Raw genomic sequence first — 13,155 nt, forward strand, 5'->3', positions numbered from 1 at the left:
TTCCACTCTACAAAATCATCATCATCAACTCAATTAGAAAAAAAATAGACAACACATAATTAACCATTACGCCAACTATCCCAATTGCAGCTAACCACTACAACAAGAGGGTGCCTAGTCTCGTAACAGTCTCTACATGTCTCTACAGGAGATTGACCTATCATTGTATCCCCTTTTCTCATATGTGTTTTAACTATGCCTTTGTTCACTATGAACTTGGGCATTCTTTGTATGATATCTTCTGTGGGTTTTGCTCATTTTGAGATTTTCCACTAGTATGTTGTCACGAATTTACAAATTGTTTTATTAGTGGGTATCTACCCGAGATACCCTCAAACCGAAAGTCGAATACGAAAAGAACATGCGAGGTAGGAGGAAGGATGGGGTAGGGCTTGGTGTGTTGCATGGTTAGTAGTAGCTGGCAGCCGAGTCGGAGTCACAAACGGTCGTACACCGAAGGAGGGGGTGGCATGAGCAGCAGACTAGAAAGAGAGCACACGACAGAGAAGGGGGGGCCTTCATAATTTTTTTAAAAAGTTGGGTGCCTGGAAGTCGACACTATTGACGCTCGGATTTTTCAGGTTCCTGGTTCGACTTCGCCCCATCGTATTTGGTGAGGGTTTTACTTCACATCCAGTGGCTAGGAAAGAGATATTATTAGATTCTCTCCAATAAACTACCAGTATGTAATTTACCAAAAAAAGACTCTCTCTCTCTCTCTCTCTGGATTGTTCCTACGTATCTCTGCCAGAGTTCGTGTGCCGGGAAGCAGCTGCAGGTACCGGTTGGTGCTGCGGAAGCTCCTCGCGTTGAGCTGCATACACTGCCGAACGGATAGGTAACACTCTCTTTTCTCGTTCGCGCGACGCATGCATGTGTTGTATGTGCAAGGCATTGCCACCGTTTGATCTGCAACGCCTTGATTACCCACAGCAATCATCAATGGAACGGGGTTTGCTAGGATCTGGACCTGCTGCAGACAACAATAAAAGGAAACGCGATGCGAAGTCGCAATATATCACGTCTATGATGCAAGGCAACCCCAAGATGTTGCTAGCTGCGTCTCCCATCTTCCGTGGCATCCTGCAACAGCAGCTTCCTTTCTCTGTAGCCAGCTCTCCTTCTTTTGCAGACCCTCTGTACGAGGCACGCATTAAATTACCTCTCCCTGTAAGTGCTTTTCTTCATCTTTCCTTTATATTTGTTAATAGTGGGTGAATCTAGTAGGTTTTTTCTTAGTAGCTATCAAAGGTGGGATGAAGTCCGTGTTGCCTGTGTGGTGTGTGGCCCGGCGATGGAAAAATATCGGCGTGGTAGTGTACGTGTAGGTGGGTGTGACTGGCACAGCCGCTTCACCACGATGTCAAGCACCGATTTTTAACCAACAACCCCCCCCCCCCCCCCCCCAAACGGCCGCCCCCGCCTTTCTTCCTTTTTGGCTTGCCTGAGGCAAAGGCCTTAGTGTTAGGTTGTAAATTTTTTTAGCTTTGTAAATAAGGCAATGATGGGTTGAAATTGAGATCTTGCAAAAACCAGGGCGCTCCCACTCTTTCTCTCTTCTTAGTAGAAGAAAAAAAAGCGATCTCTCTCTCTCTAGCCCTAGGTGCCCCCTCTCTACCCTATTCTTGCCGGAATCGTGTCGGCTGCCAGGAGCTATGAAAGCGGACTCTCTTAGCACGAGCAACATCTAAGACGGCCGGCCATCCAAAAAGCATCTACCAGGGGCAACAGCCTACTTGTACAACTCTCTTTTTGGCTGTCAATTGGCTGGCTAGCCGGTGTAGCCCACGCTCCACCTCTTCTTAGCGATAGCCAACGTCTCCTTCCCATCCAATCAGAGCGAATCTATTCAGAAAAATAGACTCGTAGAGAGCTGGCCGGAGTAGTTGTGCTCAAGATTGGCAGCCAACAATCCCAAGATTCCTCCGAATCATCTCATGGTGGGAGAGTGGCTGCTCGGAAAGTTGTGCTAGGTCTATCTCACTCTCAGGCATAAGAAAAAAGCTAGCGCTAAAGATTATGACATGTTGCCGCAGATTTCAGCCATCAAGATGACGCCGTCGAGGACTCCGATGGATGCCCTAGGTGTACCAAATGTCTCTAGGACCAAGTAGGCGAGTTCCACACGAAGAGGTGCTTACGGAGATGGTTTCCATCGTGACAAGTTGCTGTTTTTCTTTATTTTCAGCCTATAGACGTTGTAGATGTCGCTGCTTTACGAGAAGGAACCCGACAACAGACCTCTTTACTGTGTAGGATTGGAAGAGAGGATTCTTTGCGTAGAGATCTCTTTCGGGAAGTTGCTTTTCGAGAATCGAGTTGCGTTTTGAGTTTCGAGACTTCACAAGTAACATTTTTCATGTTTTGATCTATGAGTGTTTGTTTGTAGGTGCACTTCCACTTCTCAAAAGAGTAGGAGCAGGGGAAGGCATGAGCCTTTGCTGTTTCCAAGCGCTCTGTTGAAATAGAGCTAGATCAGCCCAAGGGTTTTGCACCCTGAATTTGGGAGTACATCTGTAACAAACTTGGGCACCCCAAGTCTAGAATCTGTGGCGACACCAGAGAGAATCACTTAAAATACTTCACAACTTTAAAATCACAATTCAATTTGGTCGACATGGCTCGACGTAGTTCCGTGCCTAGAGAGATTGGCCCCAAAGACTGGCGCCTCTTTTGGTATTTCTTTTAGATTAATCTTTGAGCAAAGTACAACTCCCGCAGGGTCCTCCGCTCTCGGACTCCACGTCCAGATGCCCTGAGAAGTGCGGCCCTTAGGACTCTTTTATTCTTACAAGGGATGTCCCAAAAGCAGAGCCCCAAAAGCTTCCAACTTAAAAGTAAAAGTCCCAAAAGCAGTTAAACTCAAAAATCAGTCCAAAAAGCTAGTAGCACAAACTACGGAAATCCATATTGCTACCACGTCACCATGTCAGTGCATTATGCAAAAATCCGTACTGCTGCCACGTGGCACATGTCAACGCAGAATCCGGTGCTGCCGTACAGTTTGCCACGTTACCATCTGTCAGCGTAATTTGCGGACAGTTCGTATTGTCTGTCCACAAGTACACATCTGCGAGTGATCATGCAACATCAGCACGTGTGTGTTTAGCTGGGTGGCTCTGCCACATCACCAGTTTGTGACATACCCCCCTCTTGAAAGAATTGTAATCGCCCTCGATTATGCCTGCAAAAATAGACAGAGGCCATAAACTGTCTTAGTAGACACTGACTGTTAATACCGACACGCTAGACACAACACATCTAGCACATGTACAAAACGACAGTCACATCACATAACATCACTCGACATCACATGACAAATCACAAAAAAAAAATCTTTCCAAATCTCAGACCATGAGTGCCGGCAACGTATTTAGTAACCACATCTAGATCCATTCCCGACCTCATTGATGTCGGGCTAACTAATCCCATATTGCGATCATGTCTATAAAGATTTTTTGACTCAAGCACGGTCATATGCAAGTAGTCATTCGCCTCGAGCATTGTAGTGTGCAAGGATCTGTCGCCTCAAGCACTGTCGTGTGCGAGAAATCTTTTCCAGGGATCCCAATCCATCACTAAGTTCATACCGAACAGAGTGGTTTAATCATTCATTCGATTCAATCAGTCGTGATCCATGATTTGTTATCAGGTTCATTCGAAAGCTGTCACTGCTCCAAAATCATCAACATCATCTCATTCTCAATCCTATTGTCTGTTCACAGATAGAAGGTTCTTCCATATTAGTTTCATTCAAAATTCATGATACTTATGGGATTCATTTTGGAGCGGTTATTGCTCCCTATTGCATTCATCAACATCGATTTCACTTGTTATCTGTACACAACTAGCAAGTTCTTCCAGACAACATTAATCTCATAAATCAATAATCATCTTCGGAAATTCCTATTTCAAAGTTCTTCACTTAGTTCATACTGAACGGAGTGTTTCAATCATCTAGTCATCTCATCCGTCCAGAAGTCTTGATGCACCTAGATCCTTGTGTAGCCATCTCATCCTGCAGGAACTATTGATGCGCTCACCACAGTATCTAGTCATCTCATTCATATGGGGATCTTGACGCACTAGAATCATTCAATATACGTCATCATTCATTCATTCAAATTCATCATTCTTATTTCGAATCAAAAGGATATCCGATTCATTCCGGAGTTGTCGTCGCTCACAATCTCACCATCTCATCCTTGATTTTCCTTGCAAAACACGCAAGGAGATGGCTCACCTCGTTGTAAAAGAGTGGATGTCCAGCTCTGTGCTTTCCAATCCACGCAGAAGCGAGTTCCTCGCTCGTATTTCTGGTTATCTGTCACAAACACTCAGATTGTCAGTACATCAGTATCTCTTTCAGTGTCCTTTCCAGTATCGAGTTCATCTTCTGGTTAACAATTCTGTTCTAGCTCTTCCTGCGAGTAAAGCTTCCGCTTTTCTGCACTCGTCTGTCCTTTCAGATTTCGTATCGTCCTGAGAGGGGAATCAATGGCCTCACGCCATCTCGAGGGAATCTCATCAATCGGGTAATGTTCATGTGTTTCGCAACTCTTGGGTCTCTGGAGTACTTCATCAATTTTTTCATACCCATGTCAACCTGTAGTGGATGCTTGTATTTTGCTTTGGCAAACTTCTCCATCAAGAATGAAAATTTGCCCAAATCTTCATTCTTTTCTTCAGTTCCCGCGCCGGATTTTACTGTTTGCTTGCCCACCCAAAGGTGTTATCGCTGCCAGATTCTCCACGAGAACCCATGTTTAATCTAGGATTCTTTATGGCTTATGCCCTGTAAGACAGAGCGATGAAGATGGGAGCGCGCCTGATGCGCGATGAAGTAAGGGTGGGCGTGGCTACTAGGTCCGGGGTCGGGGCATGAAGATTCTTCTATAACAATTTCCAAAAATTCTGCCCAAGTGATCTGTCTCCTCTTTAGTAGGACCGATATGCACAGGCCTGATGCTCTTCTACCACTGTAACAAACTTGGGCACCCCAAGTCTAGAATCTGTGGCGACACAAGAGAGAATCACTTAAAATACTTCACAACTTTAAAACAAAGTTCAATTTGGTCGACACGGCCCAACGTAGTTCCGTGCCCAGAGAGATTGACCCCAAAAACTGGCGCCCCTTTCGGTATTTCTTTTATATTAATCTTTGAGCAAAGTATAACTCCCGCAGGGTCCTCCACTCTCAGACTTTGCGTCCAGATGCACTGAGAAGTGAGGCCCTTAGGGCTCTTTTATACTTACAAGGGAAATCCGAACTGTTGCCACGTGGCACCTGTCAGCGCAAAATCCGGTGCTCGTGTACAGACTGCCACGTCATCATTTGTCGTGTAATTTGCGGACAGTTCGTACTATTCGTCCACGTCAGCACATCTACGGGTGGTCATACCACGTCAGCAAGTGTGTATTTGTCCGGGTGGCTCTGCCACACCAGTTTGTGACAACATCCACAATTTTGAGAGTGGTAAGACTCTCGAGTTGGGGAGTTGAGATTCCCAAGGAAGGACTTCGCGTCCAAGAAAGTAGAGTTACTGCTAAGGTTTCTATGAAAGAGGACTCTGGAAATAGAGTCGGAAAAGAGTTTTAGGGATGCCATGCCTTGAGTATGGAAGGTGACGTTCGGAGGCGAGAACTTTGGTTCTTGAGGGAGCAAGGAACATAGATTCTTAGGAATAGGGTTTTGCCTTGAGATTAGGAAGCTGAGGCTTCCGAGTGCCATCGGGTCTGATCTAGATTGAACGTGGTAATACGTTTGGATAGACTTCTCTGCTATAATATCGGCCCATCTTCTGGTCCCAATACGGTGTCAATCTCCTCTCTCTCTCTCTCTCTATATATATATATATATATATATATATATATATATACATATAGATATATATATATATATATATATATATATATATGTACATATATATGTAGATATGTACATATATATGTAGATATATATGTACATATCTACATATATATGGACATATATATATATATATATGTACATATATATGTAGATATGTACATATATATGTAGATATATATGTACATATCTACATATATATGGACATATATATATATATATATATATATATATATATATATATATATATATATATATATGTACATATATATATACATATATATATATATATACATATATATATACATATATATGTATATGTATATGTATATGTATATATATATGTACATATATATATACATATATATATATATATATATATACATATATATATACATATATATGTATATGTACATATATATATACATATATATATATATATATATGTATATATATATATATGTACATATAGATATGTATATATATATATATATATATATATATATATGTATACATATATATGTATATATATATATCAATTGGCTTCAACACTAAATGATAAAGTCTTTATCAAAAGTATATTTGATATTGTTATTGGCTCCCGTTTGTGACATTGGTAATAGAGCATGGTCTCCTCTCTTTCTTTGTGAAGGAGGATGACTCTCGAAAGATACATGGAAAAGCCATGACAAGCCAAGGGAGAAGCAAGCAGGCGGCATAACTTCAAGACCTGTAGGAAAAGCTCGCAGAGTTGGAAAAATTTTCCTCTTTGCAGGATGTCCACAAGACATGGGATTCTCTGAGACGGCTACAAGAGCACAATGCTCAAGAACCTAGAGAATTCGAGGAGCGGAATGCTTGAGATCCTTCAGAACCCAGAAGTGAGCCGAATTCTCCTGTTTTGATTTGGAGAAGTCTGAAAGAACTTTCCCTATCATCCATAGTTCCACCTCACTCCTCTTTCATAATACCCATGAACACCAAGTCCAAAACCATAGCCAAGAAATCCGGTTATTTCGGGAAGGATATAAAGAAGGTCTCTCAACCTGAGAACACTTTAGTCAAGTTTGATACTTTTGACTCTCGAGGGAAGGAGAGATGTCCCAAAAGCTACCTGTTTCATTCAACAGTTTGAAGTTGCCTTTGCTGACGGCAATTTCTCAAAGGAGTCGAAGATGAGGCATGTGACCAAGCACCTCAAGGGGATTGCGAGTACTTGGTAGTATACCAAAGCTTTATAGGGAACTCAAGAAAAGACCTGAGTTTTTTGAGAAATTTTTCCCTCTCCACTTTGAGGAAGGCATCGGAGAAGATTGGGTTCGGTTTTCCCAAAAGGAGCATGAGTGAGTCACAGATTACGTGAACATGCATTGGTTCACTCTTATCAAGGTGGCTCCATTCTCGAACCTCTTTGATGAAGAAGTTCAACGAGTCACGATGGACTTTTACTTGAACTTCATAGAAGCATGCAGATATATTTGCAAGAAGCTTTGCAGCGGATGGTGGAGTCAGCAATACAATTTGGAAGTGTACGAAGAATGTAATCTGTGTAGTGGGATGGGCACCATTGAACAAAGGAAATAGTAAATTTTTGTTGCCTCTTCTAGAAGGAAGCGTTGTTATCCGGGAAAGTTTTGGAGTAAGGAATTCTATCTAACTCCTGAGTTTTGTATGGAAGACCCTCCGGAAGGTCACTAATCGTTTTGGTATCCGGTAGTTCTCCAACTGATTACTTGCTATTGCGGTAGGACATTACGAAGGAACCATTCCGAGATTTCAAGCAATGAAAAGCTTTTACTAAGCTTGAGTACCTTCTGAGTCCACACCTCTTACCCGTAAAGGGAAGATATGGTAGTGCTTTTAGCACAAGTAAATGAACTCTCTCATTTTGTTCGACTTAGTAAAACACTACTTCGGTGTTTAGAACTTTAATGCTTCTAGTATTTTTGCTCTTGCTTGACAAATGCTAGCCTTTATCATGGCTGAGTATGCCCATCACCTCCAGAGGGTGATAGATTCAGAAACTCAGTTCGTTGGTTTTACAGAGTATGTTCAAAGCATGTATGAACTCTATACGAACCCGCACCTACTCTTGGGCTCTGATGACATGAGTAGGGATGTCATAGTTGTTGTCCAAGCTATGCATGATAAAGGTGATAATTGTATTCTTCCCGTTTGGACAAGCAGTGAAGTTGAGGTCACATATTGTCAAGTTTGGATCTTTGTACTTCTTTGGTTATTTTCAGCATCTCCTTGGTAGGTTTGTAGTACTATTCATTTCTAGTATTTAGCTTACATTAGGACTTACGAATTTGTTCCTTAGAAGCTGTTGTGTGAAGTCTAATCTCTATGATTAACTCTTTGAGATGTCTTATCCTTGTTAGTTTGAGGCTGAGTACTTGTTTCAACTTTCAAGTTTTAGTCAAATAAGATGCTTCAACTTATTTGCTTATGCCTTTTCTAACAACATTTTGAATTATGGTTTGTTTTATCTAGTTTTGTTTAATAGCAAATAAAGTGATTTAGTTCCCCCCCCCCCCACTGTCTTAGGTCTGCTGAAATGCTATATGTCAGATAATAAGGGCAAATGGGAACTGTATTTGCCTTATGCTTTAGTATGCGTACAATAATACGATGCATTCGTCTACTGGCAAAGCACCTTTTGAGATTGTTGAAGGCGGCAAAAACGTTCCTCCCATTTTGCATACAAAGGACAAGATCTTTGAGGCAGATCGATATGTTGAGAACATGGATGAGATGTATAAGAAAATTAAAGTTGCCTTGGAGAAAACTCAGGCAAAGCAGAAAAAGGCTGCTGATCGTCACCGTCGTGAATTGCTATTATCACCTGGTGATTGGGTTCTGTTAAGGTTCGAAAAGGCAAGGTTAAAGAAGATAAAGGGCAAGGAACGGCTATTTCCTAAGCTCAGCATGCGTTATTATGGGCCTTTTCAAGTGCTTGACAAGATCAGCGATGTGGCTTACAGGCTGAAATTGCCTGATGCGTGGAAGATTCATAATGCGTTTCACGTGAGTCCTCTAAGACCCTTTGTGGGTGATGTGCTAGAAGATATGTCAGATGAGGATCAGCCAGAAGTTGAAGAACTTGATAAGATCCTGGTACCTGAGCAAGTTTTGGCACATAAGGATAGAAAAGTTAAAGGACAAGTTGCAAGACGCTATTTGGTGAAGTTCAAGAACTATCCGCCTATGGATGCAAAGTGGATGGAAGAGCATGAATTGTCAGAGTCACCAAATGTATTGCAGCTTTTCCTTGAAGCCTTTGGGTTACAACCTACTTATGCCCCAATCGAACGTGTGCAAAGGAGGGGTAATGATAGAGCTAGTACATCAAATGTACATATGAATCAGTGTAATAGATGGAAATGACAAAAGTATGAAGGCCTCATTAAGTCATTTGTATCTATATGTTATGACCTTTCTTGCAGATACATGCGATGATAAAAGAGTGTTGATAGCACAAGATCATCAGTGGCGTGTATTTATGGTATGCAATCGAGGACGTGTGCGATTTCAAGAGGGGGGTATGTCACGGGGACGTGGCAACTGTTAACTATGTCACGAGGACGTGGCAACTGCTAACTTTAGTTGTTGGTTTCTTTCCAAGGGGTTTTGTTTTATTTTTGAGACCCTCTTCTTGAAGTAGCAAACGGTCGGACATTGCATGGCCAATGTGAACGGTAGTTTCACCCGCCGATGGGTAGTGGTCGGCACTAGAATTCGTATGGTAAGAGGATGTCTAGGCTCAGAGCAAGATCATATAGGTCCCCCCGTCGCACTTAGCAAGTTGGTAGATACTAGGAAGTGAACTTAATAAAGGCCTAAAGTCAAGGTGTGACTACCAACAGAAAGTATCCGACAGTTGGGCCACATTGCACTTTTGGATGCGGTCCCAATGAGGATAGATGGTCAGAAGACCAGTTGGAGCCCAACGGAAGCATCTCCTAAAATTTAGGGAATTGCTATTTTGGGCCGAAAAATGTGTTCGCGTCATTACCTCCGGTATGACTAGGAGAACATTTTGCAACCCTGTTGCGAAGTCAATTGGGTGATCAGTTGGGATATTTTTAAGCGGCGAACCCGAAACAGGAAAATGCTTGTAAATGCGCCAAGTGTCACATTTTTGTGCACTTTCCAATGCAAGGAAGAGTTGGCGCTGAATTTAGAGAAGGAAGGCTCATTTTTCAGCTTTTGTCACAAGTTAAGAGCTATGGAGTGCTTCCTTTCCCTCTTATGTGCGGTACCAGGAGTGATGCCCTGCATTCTATGCACTGCTCTCTCTCTCCCCTACGAGCAGTATGTTATGCCCCACTAGTGGGCTTTTCATTTGACCAATGTACAGTTATGTGGGTTCATGCGCGATTGCCTAGGCAAGAGCCTCTTGCACAAGTACTGGATTAGCTAGCGGCTAATCCCCCGCAGGTACAGGTGAATTCGGAGAGGTTTCACGTGAGAAATCTCGTCCGATTCAAAGGGCAAGTAGCCCTACAGGTGCGGGAGCTTGAGGTCTGGCTACAGATGCGACCGGCACGCGAAACGGAGCCCAAAACAGGGAATTACAGCCTGCTGTTTATTTTTGCAGGTTTAGGGTTTTGGCCCTAAACGGACCCTAATACCCCTAGGAGGTTCGGGGACGTGAGGGGACCGATGTACAGGTGAACTGGCGCATTTTCGGGGCAGAAAACAGAGAATTCAGCGTGTTGCAGATTTTCGCCAGGTTTTGCAAAGTGTCCGTATGTGTCGGGAAAGTCACCTATTGAGTGGGGATACTGACTGTGAAGCGTCCTAGTTCAGTTATGTTGTCGAAATCGGGCCAGAACAGGTGTTTCTTAGCCTAGATTGTGCGGGGCAACTTGTAGGAGTTCACAGGTTTTATTCCCTCTGTTAAAGAATAAAGAAACACTGAAAGGGGCGCCAATTTTGGGGCCTACAGGTTGTCGGCGTCTGCTCGGAGCATTCTAGCTTTCGAGCCGTGTGTGTATTTAAGTGTTAATTCCCGTCGCAGGTTCTCTTTGCAAAGTGCTTTGTTTGTGTGTCTAAAGTAAGAATTTCGGGTGAAAGCCAACGCCTACCGCCCTACGGGCCGGTTTCAGCTTATGGAAAGATTTCATCTATTCAGAGTTCCTCAAACAAATGGACTTTGAGTATGACTAGTTTGTTGGAGGCATGAGGATACGCTAGCTACAGGGATACTAGCATAGTTGTCCCACTAATTAGTGCGGTTCTTGTCACCATTGAAGGGTAACCCGGCAAGTTAGACTTCCACATCATGAAGTTAGGGCATTTTGATGCGCATGCCTTGGCATGACAAGAACAATGCTACCATCCAAATTTGGAACAGAATATCACTTTGATCCAAGATGGCAACCCAATCGCCCTTCGAAGTTCGAGATAATTGACAGAAAACCAATCTCGAATGATTTTAGTTTTGCTTTGTATTTAGATACTTTTTGCACTCTGTTTGAAATTTGTTAGAAATAGAATTTTTCCGTGTTAAACTCGTCTTGGTGATGATTGAGTTTGTTTGATTCTGGTTTAAATGTGGGTCTCAATGTTGTTTGAAAACCTTTGGACGACACAGGTTGTGGTCAGGGGAGTGTCTAGTTGTATTTGGGACCCCAAAACAATGCAGGCTGTGGTCAAGGGAGTGTTTAGTTGTAATTGAAAACGTTTGAGCAACGCAAGTTGTGGTCTCGGGAGCGTTTGGTTGTAATTGGAACCCTGTGAATGACATAGATTTCAGGCTGGGGAGCATTTAGTTGTACTTTGAACCCTTTGTACAATGCACGTTTTGGTCTGTGGAGCGTTTGGTTGAATCTGGATGTCTTTATGTTATATGTTTGCACATGTGAACTCTGTGTCATCGTAAAACATTTTGTGAAGCACATGAATCTAGTGCATCAATGTTCCAAATTGGGTGAGATTGCCTGGGTATGTGATCTTAGTGCATCAAGACACCCCTTGATGGGTCTAGGGCGGTCTGGGTGTGATGGCTAATGTTTCTACGTTGGAATATTAAGAACTCTGGTGCGGATGAGATGACTGAATGAAAATCTCGTTGTGGAATTGTATGGTGTAATGCATGCTAGAGAATGTGTGGTTTGAGAATGATGGGCATTGGCATGTATGCATGAAGGCAGTGTCGACTAAAGAATCTGATAGAGTTCGCATGTCTAATTGTGGATGATTACTCTTCTTTCAAGAGGGGACTAGGGAACCTAAAGGACCCAACAGTGAACTACCGGCCGAGACTCAAGCAAGCCTAAAAAGTGCTGATGTGGCTAAATTATTCGGAAAACCCTAAAAAGGTAGAACCTTGCTAACATGGCTGACTGTACGGAAAATCCCATAAATCGTGGAGTTGTTTGTTGACGTGGCACTATACAGAAAATCTTGTGAATTGCGGAACAGCCCAAAGGGTGCAAGCTTTTAGAAATTGATGCTTTTGGGGAACCTAACTTTTTTTGTGAGATGTTTCTAGGCCAAGGGCCTTTAAATATGTGCCTAGGGGCCTCACTCGGTATTCCAGGTTTGCAGAAGCAGAGGCGATTCCCCCGGCATTTGTACCTTTGTGAAGCAATATAAAAGAGAGATTGAAAGGGGTGCCAGGGTTTTTGGGGCCAGTGATCTGGGAGTGAAACTCCGCCACTCTGTGTTTGCATGTTATAGGCTTGGACACTCCAAGCGAGAAATCAATAGCAACACACAAATAGAAATTGCAAAATCAATGAACCTAAATAGGGAGAGAGATGGAGAGTGTCACAAAATACAGAAGCGTTTGTATTTAAATTAGTGGACACTTAAATGAAATTCAAATTGCACATTCAATCTATACTCAAGAGACAGACAACACATTGGGGACCAGAAGACGGGCTGGTCCCCCCCCTAGAGAGATAATCTTTATTAATGGGGAATCTTCCATTACAAGCACATAAACCGGCAATCCCTCCCGTTTCTGATCCTTCTGTTCAAAGGAAGAAATGATATTCTTTCTATCTGAGAGGAAGCAAGGTTCTCACCTCTTACTGAATCGTTTTATTCTTATGGACCGGCGTCCCTACCGCTTTGAGGGTCTTACGAACCCAACGGAAAATTCCTTATGCTTATGCATCCATACTCTAGAAGAAATAGCGAGCTTGCTGAAATTTACTTACCTGCAGCCCAATAGACTGACTTGATTCTTTTCCCTTCTACTTGTACGTCACAGTTTTTTCCGGCTCGTAGGTCTACAACCGGTGCTCGTTTCCATACAACTTCTTGGCTGAAAA

The 13,155-nt window shown here is 42.8% G+C and overlaps 1 protein-coding gene across 2 annotated transcripts in view; it reads left to right on the plus strand.

Annotated features, from left to right (window-relative positions):
- Positions 1-681: 681 nt before the first annotated feature.
- LOC147466116 (uncharacterized) overlaps positions 682-13,155 on the plus strand; it is a 70,323-nt gene continuing 57,849 nt past the window's right edge. Inside the window, exons 1-2 of one of the 2 annotated variants that reach the window (XM_086523999.1) lie at positions 682-838; positions 934-1,170. In XM_086523999.1, the coding sequence (XP_086380125.1) occupies positions 943-1,170 (228 nt within the window). In that variant the 5' untranslated portion in view covers positions 682-838; positions 934-942. The remainder of the gene's footprint in view (positions 839-933; positions 1,171-13,155) is intronic. The other variant, XM_086524005.1, reaches the window with a different exon arrangement.

This window comes from Adiantum capillus-veneris, chromosome 1 (genome assembly GCF_014529385.1).
Source record: "Adiantum capillus-veneris isolate H3 chromosome 1, ASM1452938v2, whole genome shotgun sequence".
Taxonomy (NCBI): domain Eukaryota; kingdom Viridiplantae; phylum Streptophyta; class Polypodiopsida; order Polypodiales; family Pteridaceae; genus Adiantum; species Adiantum capillus-veneris.